Source organism: Lepisosteus platostomus, chromosome 26, assembly GCF_059453375.1.
Source record: "Lepisosteus platostomus isolate fLepPlt1 chromosome 26, fLepPlt1.hap1, whole genome shotgun sequence".
NCBI lineage: Eukaryota > Metazoa > Chordata > Actinopteri > Semionotiformes > Lepisosteidae > Lepisosteus > Lepisosteus platostomus.
The window spans coordinates 15,598,780-15,623,666 of NC_142636.1; the positions used below are offsets into that span (position 1 = coordinate 15,598,780).

General features: G+C 43.4%; 2 protein-coding genes across 11 annotated transcripts in view; one reads left to right on the forward strand and one right to left on the reverse strand.

Annotated features, from left to right (window-relative positions):
• LOC148640406 (B-cell receptor CD22-like) overlaps positions 1-14,178 on the reverse strand; it is a 16,134-nt gene extending 1,956 nt beyond the window's left edge. The window contains exons 1-14 of one of the 9 annotated variants that reach the window (XM_088620845.1): positions 14,049-14,174; positions 13,052-13,098; positions 12,546-12,627; positions 11,549-11,595; positions 11,043-11,124; positions 9,525-9,935; positions 8,711-8,977; positions 7,764-8,030; positions 6,853-7,116; positions 5,658-5,751; positions 4,768-4,819; positions 3,709-3,872; positions 3,085-3,158; positions 2,236-2,462 (exon numbers count right to left, since the gene is read on the reverse strand). In XM_088620845.1, coding sequence (XP_088476971.1) covers positions 3,086-3,158; positions 3,709-3,872; positions 4,768-4,819; positions 5,658-5,751; positions 6,853-7,116; positions 7,764-8,030; positions 8,711-8,977; positions 9,525-9,935; positions 11,043-11,124; positions 11,549-11,595; positions 12,546-12,627; positions 13,052-13,098; positions 14,049-14,103 — 1,905 coding nt within the window. In that variant the 5' untranslated portion in view covers positions 14,104-14,174 and the 3' untranslated portion in view covers positions 2,236-2,462; position 3,085. Of the gene's footprint in view, positions 1-2,235; positions 2,463-3,084; positions 3,159-3,708; positions 3,873-4,767; positions 4,820-5,657; positions 5,752-6,852; positions 7,117-7,763; positions 8,031-8,710; positions 8,978-9,524; positions 9,936-11,042; positions 11,189-11,548; positions 12,521-12,545; positions 12,692-13,051 lie in introns of those variants that run through there. The other 8 variants (XM_088620844.1, XM_088620846.1, XM_088620848.1 and 5 more) reach the window with 8 other exon arrangements.
• A 4,009-nt stretch (positions 14,179-18,187) lies between these two features.
• Positions 18,188-24,887, forward strand: LOC148640407 (B-cell receptor CD22-like). Of its 2 annotated transcripts, XM_088620867.1 has the most exons (9): positions 18,188-18,324; positions 18,677-18,822; positions 20,120-20,518; positions 21,703-21,969; positions 22,469-22,732; positions 23,119-23,209; positions 23,991-24,042; positions 24,411-24,541; positions 24,723-24,887. In XM_088620867.1, the coding sequence occupies exons 2-9, from the start codon at positions 18,768-18,770 to the stop codon at positions 24,787-24,789; spliced, it is 1,326 nt and encodes a 441-aa protein (XP_088476993.1). In that variant the 5' UTR covers positions 18,188-18,324; positions 18,677-18,767; the 3' UTR covers positions 24,790-24,887. The 2 variants fall into 2 exon arrangements, with proteins under 2 accessions (XP_088476993.1, XP_088476994.1); XM_088620868.1 differs by lacking the exon at positions 20,120-20,518.

Below are 24,887 nucleotides of genomic sequence, written 5' to 3' on the forward strand. Positions count from 1 at the left end.
GGACTGCAGTTCAACTTTAAAATCCTATTTATTTTGTACTAATATTAATTCCCATAATCAATTGAAACTGCCTATTCTTTAAAGAAACCATAAACCTAGAGAGTATTCCTAGTAAGACGCACAGATAAAATGAATCGTATTTAACGTGGTTAATTCAGTAAACCATCAGCGTTTAAATCTTAGTTGAAAACCTTAGCAACCACTCAAGAGCGGTTTCAAACAACCCCCTGCAAAACTCGTATCTTGCGGGCACACAAACGACCCTCGCTATAAGCCAGCGGTACCACTATTCCCTAAGGTCAGCAGTACCGCACACATAGAAACTTCACCACATGTACCCATCCAGACCGGAAACCACGGGTCTCCAGTTCCAGGTCTTCACCAAATTGACATCCAGCGTCCCATAGTTTCAAAATGGAGGCCTACAGAAACTTCGGTACCGTCAGGTGGAGAAAAGATAATAGGAAGATTATTGTATAAGGATACTAAGGTAAGTAGTGTTTTTTTTTTCTTGAACGCGAGTGGAATTAGATTCAGTATTTCTAGGTTTCCTGCGATACACCGTCCTCTAACATAGCTGATAAACACAGCCCTGTCGCCGTTTTCAGCCATGAACATTTATATTTCTGTATGCATGTTTTAAAGGTATCTAAAATTCAACGGGATATTGCACTTCATGTTTTGTGTTCTTTGCTGAATGAGTTATTTTGTCCAAACCTGAGCGCAATGTATTGTAGTTCAATTTGATTATCCTTTATCCGCGAATATGTTTCACCTAGATGTACGCCTGTGTTACAATAATCATTTCTGTTTGTTTTTAACTTAATTTTCAGAAATTAATTGAGTGATACAACTGTAAAAGTTTGTTCTTTAGGCTAACGAAACACCGTCACGTTATTAAAATAAAACTCTCCGGTAAAATCTTGTCAAATGGTGGTTGGCTCTCATGCCTCCGTTGCGCTGTTCTAGTGGCGAGATGGGAACTTGGTTCTTTTGCTCCCCCTAGTGGCGACATGGGAATTTGGACCCTGAATAGTGCCGGCAGAGATTGCTAATCCTAGTCTTGGAGAACAGGCGTCTGTGGGGTTTCCAGGTGCATTTGAAGCAGCAGCAGCAACAGTAGCTCCTGAATATGTAGGAGATGCTGTTACTGATCCAGTTAAGCCCGTAAGGAGTTGATCCAGGTTGTTACTAGTTGAGATGGACTGACAACTGTTTGAAACCTTGTTACTGCTGCTTTGTGAAACTTTTTTAAAACTATAAAAAAGTGCCAGTTTTAATAATAATAATAATAATTGCTTACACTTATATAGCGCTTTTTCTGGACACTCCACTCAAAGCGCTTTACAGGTAATGGGGACTCCCCTCCACCACCACCAATGTGCAGCATCCACCTGGATGATGCGACGGCAGCCATAGTGCGCCAGAACGCTCACCACACATCAGCTATCAGTGGGGAGGAGAGCAGAGTAATGAAGCCAATTCACAGAGGGGGATTGTTAGGAGGCCATGATTGATAACAGCCGATGGGGAAATTTGGCCAGGATGCCGGGGTTACACCCCTACTCTTTTCGAGAAACACCCTGGGATTTTTAATGACCACAGAGAGTCAGGACCTCGGTTTTACGTCTCATCCGAAGGACGGCGCCTGTTTACAGTATAGTGTCCCCGTCACTACACTGGGGCATTAGGACCCACATGAGCCACAGGGTGAGCGCCCCCTGCTGGCCCCACTAACGCCGCAGTAGCCCTTAATTTGTTGTAGAAATTTGTTGTTATACTGTATAATAATGTATTCGAACATCATTAACAATATGAATTTAAGAATATATATTAGTAGTAGTGGTATTACTGTTTTACAGTTGTTAAAATTGAAATTTAATCTTGCCTTTGTTGTTTTACTGTACATAGTTATTTGCTTAAACTTACAGTATGACACTGAATGGTTTTAAAGCAAACAATGCATGTGTGTTTTATAATCAAAATCTGAAAATGTAAGTACAAGTTTTCTAATCACAATTCATACAATTGCTAATTCAGTATAGTTATGTAATAAAATCAAACATAATCAAACATAGGAATAAGACAGTATTAGTGTTGTGTTGTATTGTGACAGTACATCATTTATGGTTGTGTTGGAATATGGTAACATCCTGTCTCAACGATGTAATCATTGTTCTTGATGAAATGTCGCTAAAACAGTACACATAAAGTATGATTAGCACAGGAAAGCACTGATGGGTTAAGAAACATTTAATATGGTAATGATTTGTGTGACAAGCCACATGTAGCTACAGTACTTGTAGGATTCACTGCAGCAACTGGCACCTTTATGGAGTATTGCAGTCCTGAAATTGCCTGACTCCTCGTACATTCTGGCTGGCTGCCTCTGTACACCGTGTTGGAGTGAAGCTCTTGCATATTTTGTCTGACGACACTGTTGCTGAGATTTTGTGAGTTTTCTGTTGGGATAGCCATTTGTTATAATGAAAGGGAGCTGAGAAAAAGTAAAACAAATTCTGGAGAGAGGCATGTGGTCTAAAAGCTTGTGAAAGAGGAAATCCCACAGAGGAGCTGAGCTCCCACAAACTGTGGACTTGTGCAATACCGCTCTCTGTCAGCTGCAGTGACTTAAATACTTGCAGACATGACAAACTGCAACAAAGAAAGGCCCATAGCATTGTATCAGGTTCATGGAGTAAAACAAGCATCCTCCCCAAACAAAGTGCATCACTACCACACTTCTGCATAGCATCTGCATTGCCTCGCAAGGTGTAACCGGCAACGCTGTATGCAGCTTTGTTGGAGGCTGAGTGGTGTTACATCACAGCCTAAGAAACTTGGCATCTATCCCAGTTCCTGTTTCATTAGCAGATCATTTTATAAAGAAGAAATCAAAAAGTATTCTAATCTAGAAGTCCAGTCCCTTCAGGTAACTGGTGACATCTCAGACAGTTCTGTGCCTGGCCTTAGGTTCAAATACAATCCTCAACCTCTTTCCACAGGCCATGCTATAAAAAAAACAACAAAACTTGCAACTGAAAAACTTAAAGTTGCAAGAAAGACAAATTAGAGTTCTCTTACCTCAGGATATGCTGCCTTGCGTAACTGAGCTGTAGATGACCAAGTCACCAGCTGTCAGATCTCTCCCCTCAGGCCTTAGAATGACAAAAACATACCAGGAGATCAAGTCTGACACACCAGTTACACCAGGTTTTTGACCTATAGTGGAACATGGGTGTTTGGGACACCTACTGTAAGTGTCCAAGTTTATTTTCCAGAATCAATAGTGAAGAACCAGAGAACACAAGTTGAAACAATATAAAACACGTGTTTAAAATCCAAAACAGGAGACACTGCTTTATGCAAATGTAGTGGGATTGTGGAACAACTATATTGAAGCTGATATCTCTCAACAGGCTGCTGTCACATAACACAGAAAGGCACACAGCCGCCAGTCGCACTGTCTGGTCTATGCCACTGTTAATTTGAGCCTTGGCTGTGTCCATAGCTGGGTGGGCACTGGTTACACCAAGAACTGGCAGAACGTGGCAGTGGTGAACCCAGGGAGAGCTGGGAGTGGGCCAGGAAACTGTGAGTCCCTCGAGCCTTGTCATCTTATTTGCATTTCACCCCTTCTTGCAACACCCCTTCATACAGCTCGCAGTCAGACAGTCGGACAGTGGGGGGGGGGGAGACGATACTTACTCCTGAGCAGTCCTGGGTCTGAACTGGACGGTGGCGTAGCTGACCTCGCTCTGCTGTACAGCTGTGCCCCGAGCCTGCTCTCTGCCTGTGACGGGCAGCCCCTCTATGTTGCTGTACACGTTTTCCTCCTCTGCCGTCTGGTGGCCGGGGGCTCTACTGCGGCCCTGAGAGATTGAACAGCACGTTTGCACCTCATTAGCAGCACCACCTGACCGCAGGAAGTACACTGCCGCTCTGTTAGTGCTCTGAACTGTGGCTGCTCATGGTAAGATTTCAACAGTTTCCCAGAATCTGCAGTTTGGTTCTGTCCTGCCCACACAATCTGGAAATGCAAATTGTGTGTTGTACCATCTGCTTATTTCCCACTTTTCATTCCCTTTCCTTTATTAAGTGTTAAAAATGCCCTAAAACCTGCTCAACCTAATTGCTTTCCCCTTTTGTGTTTTGTGTGCATCATCAGGAGCCCCTCCCCGGCTCTCATGCATGCTAGCAAGCCAGGGTGCTGGAGGCGAAAAGGAAGTGGTTCTGTTGGAAGTCATGTTTTTACATTGCACCATGGAAGCTTGGTTTCTCACTTCTGGGAGGTCCACACCCTGGAGTTCAGATGTGCTTGGAAGGGGAATTCTGTCCTTTTGACTGTTGCGCTCTCAGTCCCAGACCTTTTGATCTCATTATTGATGTGATCCTTCTCTATATCTGTCTGTCCTGATGGCTTTGGTGTGATGATGGGTTTAAGGCAGGGGAGCCCAGCATCGGTCCTCAAGGGGCCGCTGTCCTGCAGGTCTTATGGGTCTCTTCAAATCTCCAGCTTCTTAGGAGCAAGGAAAGGCTTCAGCTTGTTCAATTAAGCAACTAGTTTAATTGGTTAATTAAGGGCAGAAAAGTGGAAGAAAACCAGTAACAGTCTGGCCCTGCAGGACTGGAGCTGTACAATCCTGGTTTAAAGATCTGAGGACCATTTTTTAGGCAATTCTGTCCAGGCTTGTTTTGAAACTTCTCTACTGTCAGATGCTTGAGGAGCAGTGGTAGTGAAAAGGACATTAGTGACTCGTTACACACCTGTCGGCCGTCAGTCATCACTCCCTCCTCTGCTGGCAGCCTCTTCTTCCTCCTGCAGGGAAAGCAAGGTCAGTAGGAAGCTCCAGTCTCCCATTCCCAGGTCCTTAACCAAAAACTATGCTTTCTGAATTCTTTAAAACCAGCTGTCAATTAATTGACCTAATGATCTCATTAACCAGAGAACCCTAACTGCCTGTTCTCACAGATTGCCTGTGCAGTATGCTGGTATCCAGTTGGGTAGAGAAATGTGTAGCTGACACATGGCCAGCCAGATGATGCACAGTGGACTAGAAACTGGCCTTTGGTGACAATTCCTTGTTCACGAGTATGTAAGAGAAACCAAGTAAAAATAGGTATTGCACTGCAGTTTTATAGAGCAACTGCTTCTGCAATGTTGCCAGATCATCATGAAAGTCAAAGAGAAGCAGTGGAATAAGGTTGAGCCACTCAAGATTACAGATTTACACATGGCACCAGCACTGCACAGTTGAGTGAAATCTGAGCACAGGGTCAGCATGTGTAAGTACACAGACACTCTTCCTGGGGGAAGGTATCCCATGTAAGCAAATGCACTTCCAAAAGTAAGGCAAGCAAAATGTTAGGATATATAGAAAAGATATTGCTGCTCTAGAGATAGTTGAGAGAAGATCAACCAGATACATTCCGGGTTTAAAGGAATGTCCCACACGCACAGGCTGAAGCAACTGTGCCTTTTAAGCCTTAAACAGAGGAGACCTGATCCAAGTATTGAAACTCCCCCTAGGTATTCAAAAGCAGTGACGAATTCAACCCAGTGGGCTTCTTCAGATTTGGAGTAATACTGACTAGAGAAAACGAAGACGCGGTTAGCAGTCCTGGGGTGAACCTCAAGGAGAGAAGAGCTCAGTTACCTCCAGATGCAAATAACAGCCACAGCAGCCCCCACCACCATGACGACTGCAAAAGCCCCAGCTAGAGCAGGAACCAGCGATAGGCTTGATTTAGCTGGAAATAAGGAAAAAAACTTGGCTGGTGAATGATGCCGGTCAGTGCCTTCAAAACCAACACCTGTCGTTGCCGGCTGAACGTTAAGCCTCCCCGCCCTCTGATGCAGTCCTAGGCATCTAAACTTGGGTTATTTAGCGTTTTCTCATACCGCTACCATTCGTCATGTGGAGAGCCTCGCATCAACTACAACACTTTATGCATGACTTAAAACCTGATGCTTTTTCAGATCTGCAGGTAGAAGGGAAATTCAGCCTTGGCGAGCCTGTAGCTCGGTCAGAGGGGTTTGGTCAGGTCTGAGAGAGCCGAGCGTGGATGAATACTGCGAGAAACCAGGCAGTTCTCCTCGTAGCAGAGACTGGACTCTGCATGAGCGTGGTGTCAATCCAGGATGGTAAAGACAACCCCAAGGGATGTGAACATGGAACAAGAAGAACGGCCTCCACCAGGAATTACCTTAATATAATAATATTTCAAGAAGGTGATCCAGTAGATCCTGGATCTTGCAGAATTCATCCACAGGTTAAGATGCAGCATTCAAGGTAATATTGTAAGGATAGACCTCTATTTAGTCCTGGTCTATCTGGACAACTACAATTTTCAGAGTCCTGATGTTCTATCAGTTGCACTGTTGTTAATGCAGGACATGGTGTGAGTTCATTTATCCTGTGTTCATCTTATCCTAGGCTCTAATTTTGTTCATGGGGATAAGTAATGGGAATCTCTAAATCTCTGGGATTCATTCTGTAACATTCTTTATGTCCACTACAAAAAGTCATAATGAAGTTGATGTTGATCTTAAACCAGCTGTAGTTCTTCACTGGAGGGTTTGCAGAGCTGCTGCAGGTCAAGGTGACAGAACTGCCTTCTGCTATTTCACCAGAGGGGCTGATGGACACTGAGGTGGTCTTTTGGCCCACTGACAGTGAAAACACTGTGATTTCAGAATTTAAACTAATTCCCCTACAGAAAAGAACACAGTGTGCAGAGAATTTGAATCCCTTGTGGACGATTGGATACTTTGTGATCCCATGAAAGTCATCGGTCCCTCTACCTGTCAGCACTGCCTGCTTCCTGTACAAACTGCATTGATGTACTTACACAGCACATCCACTGTGCCAGCTGCAGACCTGTTACTCCCAAACTCATTCTGTGCTTCACAGTAGTACTGTCCGCTCTCTGCAGAGCTGATGTTAATGATGTTGTAGTCGGCTCCTTTATATAATGGACCAGTTCCATTGATCTTAAACCAGGTGTAGTTCTTCACTGGAGGGTTTGCAGAGCTGCTGCAGGTCAGGGTGACAGAACTGCCTTCTGCTATTTCACCAGAGGGGCTGATGGACACTGAGGTGCTCCTGGGGGCATCTGAAAGAGAATGATGTTCAGGTTTATAGGTAGAACAAAGGTTCAGCAGTTAATAGGAAATCAAAGCTGTGTTGGTCAGAGGCAATGGAGATGGAGATACCTCACTAACAGAATTATTTCACTGACACTGAAGTGCTCCTTGATGTTTCTGGAAGAGGATACAGTCTGTGATCATTCATTTAATGCTTTGAGTCAAGCACTGTAAAAATGGACAGATGCATTTTTGTGCAGTAAGACAAATTTCCTTTCATGTAGAAGAATTTTCTAAAACATTTCAGTTTGGTATAACAAACAGACTGAACACAACCTAGAGGAAAGTATTTGAAGAAATATGTGTTCCATGCCTATGAGATTCTGCACAGCTGTATTCATGTTCATGAGGACTGTTGACCTTTAAAGTGACCAATGACCTTTGAAGAACTACAAGTGCTTCCCAGGTCAGCTGTTCCTGAGGAAGCTGCAGTGGAAACACGGGCTGCCACCTGTAGCTACACCTTGAAGTAGAGATGAGGAGGGGGAGTAGTTCAGCACCCTAGAACAATCAGTCTTGATAATAGAGGCTAATACTATCGTAAACACAGAGAAGAGGCTGATGATCCATTAACACTGAACTAACACAGAGACAGACACAGGGAAATGATATTTACATTTGACATCAAGCTGTATTGGTGCACTTTGCTTTTCTCCAAGGCTGTTGTTTGTTACACAGAAATACTGTCCGCTGTCATCTGGGGATATTTTTAGAAAAGACAGCAGTTTACTTTTTTCCTGCAAAACAAAGTTCCTGTTTCCTTTAAACCAGCTGTAGTTCTTCACTGGAGGGTTTGCAGAGCTGCTGCAGGTCAGGGTGACAGAACTGCCTTCTGCTATTTCACCAGAGGGGCTGATGGACACTGAGGTGCTCTTGGGGGCGTCTGGAAGAGAAAGACAAATTTGTAAAAAAACAAATAAACAAATAATTAATTATCTCTTGTGAGGTTAAGGGGTTTAGGTTGTGCTTCCAGTGACTCTGAGATGTCCCCCAATGTGTCCTGGACAGGTCTGGGGGTACAGTTTGGGGTGTCGTACCCAATGAGCCCCAGACTGGTCCGGGAGGAAGTGTCCCGCTGTAGGAAGTAGCTGGATACTTGGGGCTGGAGTTGTGTTTGCAACTGTGAGAGCAGGTGAGGTCAGAGGTGACAGGAAACAAGTTCAGATGAAAACACTGCAGAGTATGAAAACTACTGCCCACGAGGAGATTGGTTACAGGCTGTGTGACGTTTCTAATATTGCTGAGAGAGAAACTTCTGTTCATTTCCCTCTGAAAACTTTGAACAGGACTGCTGTTTCCTTTCTGTGTATCTGACACTGAGGGTATTTTTAGACAGAAAGACATCAGATTTATCTTTATTTTAATAAAATTGTTACATATATTTGAAAACTGCACATAAATGTGTTAAATATTTCAGACGGTGACAATCCGCACTTGACGGGTAAGAGGAAACCCCCAAAGATACTCCCCCCAGATCCCCCATTCTGAGACGCTTCACTGCTCAGCCCTGTATCCCAGCTGTGACCCATTCCTGCAGAGAGCAGAGGGACACACAGTACTCACACTGAACATCCAGAGGGAACGGTGGAGATCTGCTGCCTGTAGTGTCTCTAGGAGCACAGGAGTAAAGTCCAGAGTGTCCAGAGGAAACAGGATTGAAGTGAAGTGTGTCTGCTGCTGTCTGTGTGTGTGGGAGGGGCTGGTCATTCTTAAACCAGGTGAGCTGTGTCTGTGCTGGAGAGCAGCTCACTGTGTCACAGGTCAGGGTCACACTGTCTCCTTCTCTCACTGCTGCAGTCTCCCCTGATGGGCTCCTCCACACCTTGAATTCTGCAGGACAATGAAAAAGGTGTTCAAGTGATATGTTGAAGTTTATATTTTAAGTAAATTAGACCTTGGTAATCAATAAAGAGTAATAAGTAATTTTATTAATGTTTATATTACACTTAGGTAGCTAAAATAAAATAAATTTAGCACTGAGTGTGTTGTACTGTATATATTTAATGTGAAAAGGATAGTATCATTTTATATAAATCCTTTGAGATTGTAAAGATTAAACGTTTCCAACTAAAAAAAATTGAAACTTCAATAAAAACGATTGTATTTGAGATGTTTCTCTATATAGGAACAAATAAAGGTTTATTCCATGCTGAAAAGAGAAGAAAAACAATGTTTAAGCTGTGGAGCCTTCTTCATATATATTTATGTAGAAATATATTCCACAGGTATGCTCACTATTTCAAGACCTAACATGTTATAAATATGTTTCCTGTTTTAACTGTGACACTTGCAAGAACTGGACTGATAGGCTGATTCTTCCTGAATCTTTTCAGTTTCAGACACCAGACTGATGGACCAGGTGAACTCAGACTCTTACCCGTTACTGAGAGACTCACTCCAGGATCACCAGCCCATTTACCTTTAGGATCATTGGTTTCAAATCTGAATCTATATGTCCCTTGGTCAGATGTTCTTATATCCTTTATCTTCACAGTGCAGGTCTTCTGTTTGTCCCCCAGATACTCTACTCTGCCCCTGTAGTTAAGCCTGACAGGACCGTGTCCACTGTGGTAAATGTATGTGACTGTATTAGGCCCTGGAATACAGTCTTCATCATTATAACACCACATCACTGTTGTCACTTGGAGTTTATATTCTCTATACTGTGTAGAATACTGTGTATAGGTGTTGGGATAGTCATAGGAACAGTTAAAGACCACAGAGGAGCCTCTCACAGCACAGACAGGTCTCTCTGGATACCACACAGCCCACTGGCCACAGAGGACACCTGCAGAGACACCAGTTCACCCATCAGCATTAACCCATTAAAATATAGTAGTAAAGTACCAGTGAAAGAAACGGGTTTGTTTGCCTTTAGTTATGTCCCCATTAATGATGAATTTCTTAGAACAACAATAATGACTGATCTATTGTTGAACTCAAATCAGTCCTAGTTTGAAAAAATGTCGCTAAATTGTCTTGTGCTTCTATCTCCGTAGTCTGAGTGCTGTTGGGAAATGTTTATTATCCAAACCCAGGAAAGCTCAGAGCTCCACACAGATGTGAGTGTTACACTGTTGAAGAATGTGCAGTGAAGGTGTGACGAGTCTGAATTTTGTACAGTAATAACAGAAATACAGTCCTTACTGCTGTAACACGATAGTTGCATTCTTGTGAGACCTCGCACTATAGAAACTTGTGCGATAAAAATAACAGGGCTTATTGAAAAAATAGGGTTAGGGTCACACCACCAAAAATATTACTAAAAATCAAAACAAATATAGTAGCCTAACGCAAAGCACAGCACAGTTTAATTAAATGTTAAATAATATCACTCAGACTTGTTCCAGCAATACAGTTTGCTTTCTAATTTTTTCTGCATTGTCTCTAAACAGCATTCAGCTACTCTTCAATAGCATTACAGCCAATCTGTGTTGACGAAACGTGTAGTAGCAGAAGTGACTCTACCACAGCTTAACTAGAAAGAATAGATCACTGTTGGGTGGAAGTACATATGTCCTGTATCTGTGTAGAATAGGTTTAGTTTGTCATATCAAGTTTAAACATAAAAACAGGAAAAGCAAAAGTGTGTTCATATATAAAATGAAGTGCATTTCTCATGGCATGCTCAATGAGAGTCACTGCATCTTGACTGTAAAAATGCATCTTTACAGTGAAGTGACCAGGGCATCAAGATACTGACTGATGTTTTTGGACAGTAGTTTCCCCCAGAAAGTCACATCATCCTTTTAAATACTTAAAGTCTATTTAGTTTTATACTTGTTCTCTTGCAGTGTCGGAGCAGACTCTAGAGGGCGCTGTTGCTGCCCAGCTGCCTCAGTGGCTGTGTCTCCAGCGAGGGGCTGGTCCACACTGTGCAGGCGCTCAGTCTCACCAGGCAGGATTAGCAGAGTCGCCCCCCATGAGCGGAGGGAGTCTTCAACACCCATGGCTGCAGCTTCTCTTCCCTCCTGCTGCTGGGAGTCAGAGCTCAGTCACACAGGGGATCAGCCAGAGACCCGGGAGAAGAGTCTCTCAGTCCTGCAGGGCGTCAGTGTGGAGATTTGTGGCAGAAAGGTTAAAATGAAAGCAATAAACATTGTATAGTATTACAACGTTTGATATGAAAATGAATTATTGCAGTAGTAAAGAGAATTATTAATACCCAGATACAGATGAATAGGTATGTTATTTGCAAATATTGATAACAGTTCTTGCAATTTTTTTTCTGAGTGTTAACAGAAATCATTAAAACCTTAGAGTACTGTTAGGAACGTTAATTTATGAAACTCAGAACAGTGCAGATTTTCTTATTTTGAATAAAGATAATAGTTTGCAGGCCTGAGTGTCTGAGAGAGAGAACACGGGTATTTGAATCAGCAAACGTGTATTGTTGTATACCTTACGCAGGATGGACAGATCTTCCACAGTTGATACACGTATGGTTGCTGTAGAAAGAGATTAGTTCACAGACCTCAGTGTTGAGAGAGACCATGGGCAGCCCCCAGGTGTGTAACTCACAGGAGTCTCTGATGTCCAGTGGACACTCTGGCCAGCTGAAAAGACGAATCTTTGCCCACTGACTTACAGCAGCTCTTGAGAAGAAGTGTTACGGTATAAAATGGAATTGTAACTTCTGTTTTTTGAAGAGACCTTTTTTTCCAGGAAGTAGTTAAAACAGTCAAATGGCCACAGCAAGAATGATCTGTTGCAAAATCGTGAGCAGAGTTCAACTTTCACAGTGTTACACAGGCCAGGGGTTGCCAAGAGTAGCTCATTGTGGAGAGAGGAACTTTTTTATCTTAAGATATCTCAAAGCAGTTTTACAGCCGAGGAAACACTCAGCAGTGCATACAAGATGTTGATACAGAAGAGGAGAAAAAGCATTTGTGTCTTAAAAGTTAGGAATTGCTAGCCTGAGGAAATGGCCTATCAAAGCCAGGAAAGAGGAGGGTAGTGTCAGGCTCACTTGAGGTCCACAGTTCAGACACAGTTCTTTATCAAACATGTTTTCATCCCCTGAGGTCCTGGGAGTAAAAGACACAGTAGGTTGTGCACAAGGTGCAGGAGCAAAAGATCAGTGGGTCTGCAGAGGAAACCAGTCTGTGCCCCTGGGTAGCTGGACTGATATAACAGTCTCTCACAGGAAGCTTTCACAAAGTGTTAGTCTTCACTGCCATTAGGGTCAAGAGGCATCAAGATACTGACTGATGTTTTTGGACAGTAGTTTCCCCCAGAAAGTCACATCATCTTTTTAAATACTTAAAGTCTATTTAGTTTTATAGTTGTTCTCTTGCAGTGTCAGTGCAGACTCTAGAGGGCGCTGTTGCTGCCCAGCTGCCTGTGGCTGTGTCTTCAGCGAGGGGCTGGTCCACACTGTGAAGGCGCTCAGTCTCACCAGGCAGGATTAGCAGAGTCGCCCCCCATGAGCGGAGGGAGTCTTCAACACCCATGGCTGCAGCTTCTCTTCCCTCCTGCTGCTGGGAGTCAGAGCTCAGTCACACAGGGGATCAGCCAGAGACCCGGGAGAAGAGTCTCTCAGTCCTGCAGGGCGTCAGTGTGGAGATTTGTGGCAGAAAGGTTAAAATGAAAGCAATAAACATTGTATAGTATTACAACGTTTGATATGAAAATGAATTATTGCAGTAGTAAAGAGAATTATTAATACCCAGATACAGATGAATAGGTATGTTATTTGCAAATATTGATAACAGTTCTTGCAATTTTTTTTCTGAGTGTTAACAGAAATCATTAAAACCTTAGAGTACTGTTAGGAACGTTAATTTATGAAACTCAGAACAGTGCAGATTTTCTTATTTTGAATAAAGATAATAGTTTGCAGGCCTGAGTGTCTGAGAGAGAGAACACGGGTATTTGAATCAGCAAACGTGTATTGTTGTATACCTTACGCAGGATGGACAGATCTTCCACAGTTGATACACGTATGGTTGCTGTAGAAAGAGATTAGTTCACAGACCTCAGTGTTGAGAGAGACCATGGGCAGCCCCCAGGTGTGTAACTCACAGGAGTCTCTGATGTCCAGTGGACACTCTGGCCAGCTGAAAAGACGAATCTTTGCCCACTGACTTACAGCAGCTCTTGAGAAGAAGTGTTACGGTATAAAATGGAATTGTAACTTCTGTTTTTTGAAGAGACCTTTTTTTCCAGGAAGTAGTTAAAACAGTCAAATGGCCACAGCAAGAATGATCTGTTGCAAAATCGTGAGCAGAGTTCAACTTTCACAGTGTTACACAGGCCAGGGGTTGCCAAGAGTAGCTCATTGTGGAGAGAGGAACTTTTTTATCTTAAGATATCTCAAAGCAGTTTTACAGCCGAGGAAACACTCAGCAGTGCATACAAGATGTTGATACAGAAGAGGAGAAAAAGCATTTGTGTCTTAAAAGTTAGGAATTGCTAGCCTGAGGAAATGGCCTATCAAAGCCAGGAAAGAGGAGGGTAGTGTCAGGCTCACTTGAGGTCCACAGTTCAGACACAGTTCTTTATCAAACATGTTTTCATCCCCTGAGGTCCTGGGAGTAAAAGACACAGTAGGTTGTGCACAAGGTGCAGGAGCAAAAGATCAGTGGGTCTGCAGAGGAAACCAGTCTGTGCCCCTGGGTAGCTGGACTGATATAACAGTCTCTCACAGGAAGCTTTCACAAAGTGTTAGTCTTCACTGCCATTAGGGTCAAGAGGCATCAAGATACTGACTGATGTTTTTGGACAGTAGTTTCCCCCAGAAAGTCACATCATCTTTTTAAATACTTAAAGTCTATTTAGTTTTATAGTTGTTCTCTTGCAGTGTCAGTGCAGACTCTAGAGGGCGCTGTTGCTGCCCAGCTGCCTGTGGCTGTGTCTTCAGCGAGGGGCTGGTCCACACTGTGAAGGCGCTCAGTCTCACCAGGCAGGATTAGCAGAGTCGCCCCCCATGAGCGGAGGGAGTCTTCAACACCCATGGCTGCAGCTTATCTTCCCTCCTGCTGCTGGGAGTCCGAGCTCAGTCACACAGGGGATCAGGCAGAGACCCGGGAGAAGAGTCTCTCAGTCCTGCAGGGCGTCAGCATCAACACAGGGTTTTGAAATGTTAATAAAACTTTCAAGGAATTAAAACTTGTAGTTTAGAATATCAGCGATAAGATAAGATTACTTAGAAATGCAATTTAAGAGTCATGTTATTAATACTCTGTAAAATTGATGCATTCTGTTCATATAATAAAAAAGTCTAGAAATATATAATACAATGTTTAAAAAGTGCCATTAATACAATATAATTAATAAAACAATATGTAAAATAAAAAATGAAACATCAGCAGAATACGGTAGTCAATGAAAAAGAAATTCACTGTAGATTGATACAGAAGTACAGCGTTGTGTGTTACTGTAGAAGGTCAACAGTGCAGTGTATGTAACTCACCTGTCCAGTTGCTCACTCAGGTCAGTGAAGAGACACAGCTCTGTTCACACACTGTTCTGCTGACCTACTAACAGCTTTGGAGATGCAATATGAAAACACTTCACTTCATCAACAGTCTGGTTTTAACTTCTGTTTTTTTTTTTCCAGGAACCAGGGAAGCAGTGTGAAGCAACAGCTGCCAGAACAAAGTCCTGTTCCTCTATACATGTCCAGAGCACCACTGCTGTCTGTAAAACAGCCCCACCCCTGTGTGAAAGCCCCACCCATTGCTAAACTAGCCCCACCTCTTCATGTGACTACCCCACCCATTGCTGATCTAGCCCCACCCCTTTGTGTGACTGCCACACCCATTGCTGACGTAGCCCCACCCCTTTGTGTGACTGTCCCACCCCTGTGTGAAAGCCCCACGAATTACTGAACTAGCCCCACCCCTTTGTGTCTGTCCCACCCTTTTGTGAGAGCTCCACCCATTTGTGAACAAACCCAACCCTAACCCTAACCCAACCCTCTTGTGAGAGAACTCTGCACCATGTGAGTGAGCCTCACCCACATGCATGACAGCTCCACCCACAGAGATCCCCCACCTGTGCATGAGCTCAGAAAGTTGTTAACCCTCTACAAGACCAGACCTCTTCCTTTTTGTGCAAGACACCTGAAGGTATTCAGAAAACAGCAGATCTGAGTCTGTGATACTGAGAATCTCCCTCTCTCCAGAGGGTAGATTATACAGTAACACCATCAGGCAGCCAATAAAAAGGACACTATCCTTTGTTCCTCATTAGCCCTGTTCAAGGGGGTTGTTTCGGTTACTGGGAAGACACTCAGAGCAGTTTTCAAGGGACAGAGAGAGTTTCAACAAGCTCTTACATGATGGCAGAGAAACCAGTTATGTATTTACCCAGCAGGTAGCAGCAAGCCTTCATCTTCAGCCAACAGATCCAGATCATTCCAAAACATTGTATCACAGACCCACAAAACTCCCCGTCTGCCAGATCCCCACCTGTTGTTCATTACAATACTATTATACTGTATACTGTATACTGTATCTATTGCACTGATTTTAGTCTCTAACTGGAGGGCAATAGTCATAATTCTTACCCGACACAGGAAGAGTGTCTCAAGACTTGCCAGTCCATTCCAGACCGCCTTCCAAAACCTTAAACTTCATCCTCTTCTTCAATTCTGTGCATGGAGCTCCAATTTTGTATGCAACAGATAAACACAAATGCATGATTTCATCATCACGTTCACCCTGGCATATTGCAGAAGCTGTCTGATAAACCATAGCATCTTTATCTGTGAAAACGCCAGAGTTTCACATCCCTCTGCAAGTTGCATTTTGTTAGAAAGTTGTCAGTTTGAAAGTTTTTTTGCTTTGACAAGGGAAGAACAGGTTCCTCTTCAAACCACAAACGCAATCGGATTTGGACAAAGAGGAGCTCCTACTGAAAGAGAGGCACATGCTGACAACAGACACTCCCCCGCTACTGCTGTAACCAGCACACTTCATCTACCAGCCTGACCACCAGTCCTGAGTCAGCCTGGAAAATATTCAGAATTATAAATGCAACTCATTATTGCTTTAACTGTATCAGTTCAGCAGCTTCTCTCAAATCTTCAAGGTGATGCTACTTTAAAGAGACTTAGAAAGTCCACAGACACTGACCGACGCTCCAGGACCAGGACTGGACAGCCCTGTACAGACAATGACTGGCTCTTTAGAACCAGGACTGGACAGCCCTATAGATACTACTGACCAGTCCCTCCATGACCTGGACTAGATAGCCTGCAGAGATACTGGCCAGTACCTCTAGGGCCAGGACTGGACAGCCCTGCAGACACACTGACCGGTACCTCCAGGACCAGGACTGGACAGCCCTGCAGAGACCCTACAGCAGGGACAGCCCTGCTAACGCCCTGATCAGCTGCTCTGTTCTTCTTCAGCCAATCACAACAACCCTGAGGCATCTTAGCCGGCTGGTATCCAATCACAGCGAGCTTGGGGAATCTCGTCCCGCCCCCAGCTACGCCTCAGTGTTTTTCTCAGGTCCTCCTGACTGGGGGAACATGGTATATCAGTGTGAGCACTGTGAAACCCTCTTTCAAACCGATGTGGTCACAAACCATGCACGCAAACCAACATGGTTTCCTTTCCAGCTCTCACTACTATACATGCAGACACTGCAGAATGTGTTTGAGAGTCAATACAATAGGACCATAAACCAATCAATTTAGCAAGTCCAATATTCAACCCACGCAGATCGGCAATCTTGCAAATATGCAGGCATTTTCTGACAGGAAGAAACACAATACATGCAAAACCTTTGTGCTATGCACAATAAACTCTGTTATCACACAGCTAAGACATTATGGATATTAATTGAGTAGGCTCCAAACCCAGACATGCACACAACTGATTGCTGGATTTTGGAACAATTGCAATGCATCACAATAGACACAGTGCTCCAGACACAATCAGAATTGAACCCTGTGGTTAAGCACCTACAGTACACCAATAAAAAAATACTTCTGAAAAGTTAGAGCTAAACAGGATCTGCATGGGCTGCAGTGTGCAGAACATCAAAAATCACAGTGATTCAACATTTCTTTGCACAAGAAAAACAACACAGCTCCTGGAAACCTGAAAAAAAACTGGGCTTCTGCTTCTGATATCCACACTGACTGTGACAACACACAGGAAACACTCAAAACCACTGCAGTCCCAGCAGCTTTGTCGTTAGCAGTGTCCATATCGCCTGAGGGGACAGACACACTAACATTAGTGTCGTTTCCCAACAGGCATTGAAGCTGCGATCACCTGACACTGGTTCATCTGGGTGGGCGATGTCTTCTGGAGGTCAAACTCCAGGTTCCTCCTGATGTCGCCAATATATCAGGGGCACCACAGTGGTCAACATTGCTGCTTTGCAGTGCTGAGGCCCTGGGTTCAGTTCCTGAGGTGCTGTCTGTGTGGAGTCTGTATGTTCTCTCTGTGTTCACGTGAGTTTCTTCCAGGTGCTCTAGTTTCCTCCCACAGTCCAAACACATGCTGGTGGGTTAGCTGGCTTCTGAGAAAACTGGTCCTAGTGTGAGTGTGTGTGTCTGTGACTGTGTCACCTGTGATGGACTGGCATCCTGTCCAGGGTGTGTCCAGCCTTGCACCGGTTACTTGCCAGGCCATTACCCTTCTACCTACCCATCTGTGAGCTGTATCCCCTCCTGGGATTTGAACCCAGAAATCCCTTGGGCTCCCAGTACTGTGTCCTGCCCACAACTCTCCACAGTACGGTCTCCGGGAGAGAGGTGGCAGCACCCTATGAAAAACAGTCAGAGCCTGCCCCCCACAAACAAACCACACACTATTTCTTCACACTGGAAGTCAGCTGCACTGCATCCAAATCCTTTCCTGTCTGCTGTTGTAGGTTCTTCTCCTGGTGTTCATGAATTGGCTTTTTGTAACGTTTCTTGGAACTGTCCATGACACCAGCTGCTCATCTGCACAGGATTGGTCCACAAAGCGGCAGACTCCACAGCCTCCTGCCTGTGACACGGCTGAGGTGCTGGTTGATTAGCTGGTTGAGGGAGCCCCTGATCTCTCGATCTGCGCTCAGCGCTGTCTTGCGAAAGGGGGAGGTCCTCTGGTGGTGCAGATCCTGAGAAAAAGAGAAGTGTGAAGGAGCCCGCAGGCGGCTTGTTTCTCAGCTCGTCTCCGGTGCGTCCAGCAGAGCAGTGTGTGCAGGAGCTCTCTTCCTCAGCGTCACCGGTGAGTTCCACACCTTCGCACTCACGGGTTTCCTCTCTCTGCCTGTTCCTGATCATTCAATTATTTGGGAGAATATTTGATGTTTCATGTTAAATTAAGTACTTTTCCACTGATGCTTCATGGCAATATTTAATGAAGTTTTGAAAATGTGTTTTTGTTTTGCGGACTGAGTGGTTTTTCATGCAATATTAATGCCTTGCTTCCTTATAGGATTACATGTCTGATCACGGAATCATTAATCATTACTATGATAAATGATAAAGGCTGATTATTACTATAAAGTTTTTATTTTAAGCTATTAACTGATTAGACTTACAGTATATGGAAATGTTCTAACACCGACGCCCTGCAGGACTGAGAGACTCTTCTCCCGGGTCTCTGCCTGATCCCCTGTGTGACTGAGCTCGGACTCCCAGCAGCAGGAGAGAAGAGAAGCTGCAGCCATGGGTGTTGAAGACTCCCTCCGCTCATGGGGGGCGACTCTGCTAATCCTGCCTGGTGAGACAGCGCCTGCACAGTGTGGACCAGCCCCTGAGGCAGCGCCCTCTAGTGTTAAAACTGCTGTAGCACAAGGACAGAATGAAAATTGTTCAAATGCAAAGCATCCAGAATTCCTTTGGTGCCCCATTTTTTAAATTAAATGTAAGAACATCTATAACTTTGCTGAAAGATAAAACAGTTTAAACAGATGCAGTTGTTTTTTGAACAAACCCAACAGTTTTGTTGAATAATACCAATGTATTTGTAGTGAGTCGGCTGTGATGTGATTTTGGAATGAAACCTCTTTCCTACATTAGTATAAGTTAATAACTGTGTTTCAGACAGTCTGTTACCTGAGAGCCTTTTCTTTAGTCATAACCCATTGATTTATCTTATGATAGTTCAGTCACTGATTTGATGGTTCCACAATCCCATGCAACTACTGTAGCTGTTACAGCAATACTTAATTTAATGGGAATTGCAACAAATGCCACAGAATCTATTTCCTTTCAATTTTAATACCACATCAGATGCACTCATCATTAAAAGAAGAATGAAGGAATCTCAATTTTGTACTTAATTTCTTTTAACCTAGAATAAATATTCTTTGTACCAGAAAATACAAACCTTCACTACTGCCCTCTGTAACTCCAGCACTCTGAGACCCACTGTATGTGTCAGACGTTAGCTCGATTCACCTGCCCGTGAATCTGCAACTTTCACCAACTCATACTAACAGTCTGGACTGTGCTGTTTCTGCCAGGTTCAGTGGCACTTGTTAATTTCCCTCTTTTTCCATTTTCTCTGAATGTGCAGTTCTTTGACACAGGTGATTCATTTATTTGTTTTAGAGCAGAAGTGTTAAATATCCCACCCACATTAATAAGAGAAATAGCTGCTTCAATCAGTTTCAGAAATTAACTGAAGATCGTGATTTTAATACTCTTTTATTGTGCTCTGACTTCATGGAATTCGGTAGTGCTTGTTTGTGTTCCGTCAAGCTCTGGTGTAGCAGTCCTATCTATAATAGGCTACTTTAACTAGAGTGTCTTAATAATATCCTGACTGACTACCACATGATCAGTCATTTCTCAGCCCCTCCTGGCTGGTCTGCAGCCTCTTTATACAGCAGCTCAGCTCCAGAGTCTGACTCTTCCCCACAGAGGGCTGTGTCTGTGTTCAGAAACTAGACACTTATTTAGTCACATTGAGCTCCTGTTGAGCCTGTTTCCTGTGTCATGACTGCCTGCTCACACTGTCACTCTGCTGGGCTGTTAACAGGTCAGTGCTGATGGGTGAACTGGTGTCTCTGCAGGTGTCCTCTGTGGCCAGTGGGCTGTGTGGTATCCAGAGAGACCTGTCTGTGCTGTGAGAGGCTCCTCTGTGGTCTTTAACTGTTCCTATACTTATCCTGAGAGCTTTACTCAGGACAGTAGAACAGTTCAACATAAAGTGGACACTGTGCTGTGGTGTAAGGATTCATGTTACATTAGAAAAGAAATGAAAGATAAATTTGTTTACAGCAGCGAAAGTGATTCTGTCTTACCTGAGTACCTGAACAGAACAGAGTATCTGGGGGATAAACAGAAGACCTGCACTGTGAAGATAAAGGATATAAGAACCTCTGACCAGGGGGAATATAGATTCAGATTTGAAACCAATAATCCTGGAGGTAAATGGAGTGGTGTTCCTGGAGTGACTCTCTCAGTGTCGGGTAAGATTGGATTTTTGTTTTATAAAAAGTCTGGAATGTTAAAGATAAAAATAACAGGCAAAACACAACACTGTTCAGTTAAAAAGATTAAACAAATAGACATGCTAGATTTACAAACAACCATCTGATTCATTTTTATTTTCAAGAAACTTTCTTCCTATGTTTTGTAAAAAACAAAAATTTTCCCTATAATTAAGACAATTTCTTTGTTGGTGAGCATCCCACTGTAACCAAAGGAACTAAATGTCAGTACTTAGTGTAGGACTTGTTCAGTAAGTTTAGTGTGCTACTTCAATACCATAACTACTGTACAACGTAAAAATCATTTAACTTGTGGAAAGTGATCTGTCAGGGTAACCAAGATGTCGTGATCAATAATTAACAAAGAATACTGTTGGCACTGTCATGCTTTTGTACTACATAAAAGTGAAAATTATTGTTATTTGTTTTCTGGGATTTGGGAACTAATTGCAGGGGTTTATGTATAATCTTATGGGAATTAATTGTTGATTTATTAATTTTCAAGGCACAAATTATGCTAGTTGGAAATCAAGGTTAAGGTTCGTAATCGAGGCCCATGGAAGGTTAAAGATTCAACTGGCCAATGAAACCATTAGGGTGCAAGAACAGAAGACCAGGCCGTTCGGTTCATCTGGCTCCTCTGGTGGTTTAGTAGCTAATTGATCCCAGAATCTCATCCAGCTGTGTGTGGAGAGAAGCCAGGGTATCGGCTTTAACAACATGGCTGGGCAGCTTGTTCCACACTCCCACAGCTCTTTGCGAAAAGGGAAAACATGTTGATGTTTTGGGTTTCTATAAAAGTGTTTTTTTCATTTAATTCTTGGTGAAATTCTGTGACAAATTCTAACTTTTCTCCTATGAATAAAAACTCTCTCTGTATTCTTTATGTGGAGTGTGAGGAACCTTTTTAACACAATATTGTTGATTATCAGGGTTTTGGACTGCGATGCATCCCATCTGGGGTGACCCTGCCTTGCGCCCACAGCTTGCCAGGACAGGCTCCAGCTCCTCATGAGCCCGAACTGGACGAAGCAGTTAGAAAATAAATGGATGGGTTTCGGATAGAACGGACCATCCCATTGGAATCATTAATTCTCTAATATTTCAGTAGGGCTGTGTATATTGTAAAGCAAAAAGAGTGACACTATTTGTTGTTAATGCAGAATTCAAGGTGCGGAGGAGCCCATCAGGGGAGACTGCAGCAGTGAGAGAAGGAGACAGTGTGACCCTGACCTGTGACACAGTGAGCTGCTCTCCAGCACAGACACAGCTCACCTGGTTTAAGAATGACCAGCCCCTCTCACACACACACACAGCAGCAAACACACTTCACTTCAATCCTGTTTCCTCTGGACACTCTGGACGTTACTCCTGTGCTCCTAGAGACACTGCAGGCAGCAGATCTCCACCGTTCCCTCTGGATGTTCAGTGTGAGTGTATTCAATATAATATTTAGGCTTATGTAAGATGTCAATTATTTTAGATATTCTCCACCCAACTACAGTACATTTCTAACTGAGCACCCCAGATGGAGTTCTAAGACATTTGATGGATTTTATAGATAAAAGATCAAAGTTGGTATTTCTGTTTTTAGCTGAGCTCAGATTCTTTAGCTGCTGAAGAGTTCTTCTGAGAGAAGTGTTCTTCTGCTTATAAGACATCAATTCAAGTAATGCACGTAAGCAATTTGTTGTTGATATGGAGTGTTATTTTTCCTTACATATATGGACAATTTATTCTTTACTCAATGTGCACAACGTGTGACTGTATTGTAAATTTTCTGAGGACCAAAATTCTAACAGATCCCATCCTAATATAACAGGCATTTTATAAAACTCTTTGTTTCTATGATCATTGTTACTCCTGGGAATACAGCCCTTCAGAGGGCAAAAACTGAGTAATGGTGGACTGTTTCTGATCTTTCACCAGATGCCCCCAAGGGCACCTCAGTGTCCATCAGCCCCTCTGGTGCAATATCAGAGGGCAGTTCTGTCACCCTGACCTGCATCAGCTCTGCAAACCCTCTAGTGAAGAACTACACCTGGTTTAAGATCAATGGAACTGGTCCATTATATAAAGGACCCAACTACACCATCATTAACATCAGCTCTGCAGACAGTGGACGGTACTACTGTGAAGCACAGAATGAGATTGGAGCCCTGAAATCTACTGCTGTGAATCTCACTGTAACAGGTACAATTTCTCTAATGGAAAAACAATTACAAATCCTAATAGTGTGCTATAACCATCAGACACACTGAGAAAACACTCTTTAATGTCTCCATTGTTTGTTGTTTTCACCTGCTGCCCTGTGTCAATCCGAAAGACAGGAAGTGCACAGGGGAAGACATTTTTTGTGATAGAAAATCAGAATTATAAATGGTATAACACCCATTTAGATCCCCACATTTAAGAAAATAACTTATTTATGAAAGCATCTTCACTATAAAAAAGTATTTTTTTACAGTCTGCGCCAGACATTAAGAGACACATTTTTAACTTCTCTGATACATTGTGTTGAGCAGAGGTGATATATTTCTAACACACTCCTGTCATTTTCTATCTAATTTGCTCTCCAGCCAGAGGCAGCTCAGTGCTGCTTGCAGCTGTACTGGGGTCTGTGCTGCTGCTCATCGCTGTCTCTGCAGGGACTCTCTTTGCTCTCAGAAGGTGAGGAAGTTCAATGACTTCAACATGCTGTACAAGCCTGTAACTCCCCAGCGATGTCCGTCTCTCTGTGTGCTGTGGAAACTGACCCTGAGCTCCGGCTCTTACCTTGACTTCCGTGGAGCTGTGTTACTGTCTGTATCTCTGAAAGGGAGCTTCTGTCACTGCTGGTGCTGTTCCTGCCTACAGCCTGAGATCAGCTGGACCAGTCTGTGTTTGGACAAAAACCAAAACTAAATGTCAGCACACAGTTCAGAGCTTCTCAGCCTTAGGCCCTTTCAACTTAATCTGTTCCAGGACTTTGTTACAACCAGCTCTCTAGATTCAGGATCAGGAGCTGCAGTCCAACCATCAAGGAGCTGGTTGTATCAAAACTCTGACATTGAATACACTGGCTGTATTTGTATCTCCATTTCCTAAGTGAGTTGATGAGTGAAATGAGAGAAAAAAAGTGAAATTTAATGAGGTCTGTAGTTTAATAGCTTCATTAAAAGGCTGGAGAACAAGATGTGACAGAACATCCATGTGAGAGAGGTGTCCTGTATTTCTTATTGTGAAACCAGTCTGTTGCTCCAGACTGGAAAAGAACAGACGGGTTTGATTTGATCTGATCTGGGGTCTAAACCGCTGTTTCTCCTGTGACACACCTGTGACACTCACACTAACTGCACACGGACCTGACTGTAGGACCTGTGTGATTGTAAAGCGTAAACAGAGACAGTGTCACAGAGCCAAGAGACAAACCAGCCGCTGACATAACTGTCCTGTTCTTTCCAACCTGAAGGAGGACAGCTGCTCCACCTGGACAGGAGAACAAGAGGGAGGCCCAGACTGAGGTGAGTGTCACTGTCCCGAGACACTGCAGTCACTTTAACAACACAGACCCAGACTGAGGGGAGTGTCACTGTCCCGGGACACTGCAGTCACTTTAACAACACAGACCCAGACTGAGGGGAGTGTCACTGTCCCGGGACACTGCAGTCACTTTAACAACACAGACCCAGACTGATTCTGTGAATGTGACAGTATCGATAAAGTTAAAGATTTCTAAGACGATCAATGTATCATCACACAGATTTCTAAAAAATGTTTGAATAAAACACATTTCAGGTTTCTGTGATTTCTCTGCCACATGGAAAAGCGCACAGGGAGACAGAGATACAGTGCAGACTGTCTGACATTGTGTTGTTCCTCCTGTGTAAAGGCAGCAGTAGATCACCTGTATGGCAATGTGACACAACCACACACCCCAGAGAGACAGCAGAGCCAGATCGCTCCAGCACAAGAGACTGAAGTCAACTACTCAACAGTGAACTTCAAACCCAAGACACCCAAGTAAGTCTTAAAACCTATCCTGTCATCAGTGTGCTGAGGTTGTCAAGAAAATATTTCTGTGTTAATGGTGATTGTTTTAGGAGGAACTTTAAGATTCAGTGAAAACAAAGAGAACCTAAGAAAACAGCTCTGAACTCTAATTCCCAAGTCTCTCCACACTAAAATGTTTTATTTTTTACAGAAATGATCTCACCTTTGAAGAGAAAGAAGACCCCTCAGTTTTCTACAGCACTATAGTGAAGACGTAGACACTGAAAGAATGACTCACAGTATCTCATTAGAATTTCATGAACATACAAAGTGCTGTGTGCACAGCGTAAATAAATTTTAAAAATTGCAAAAATCA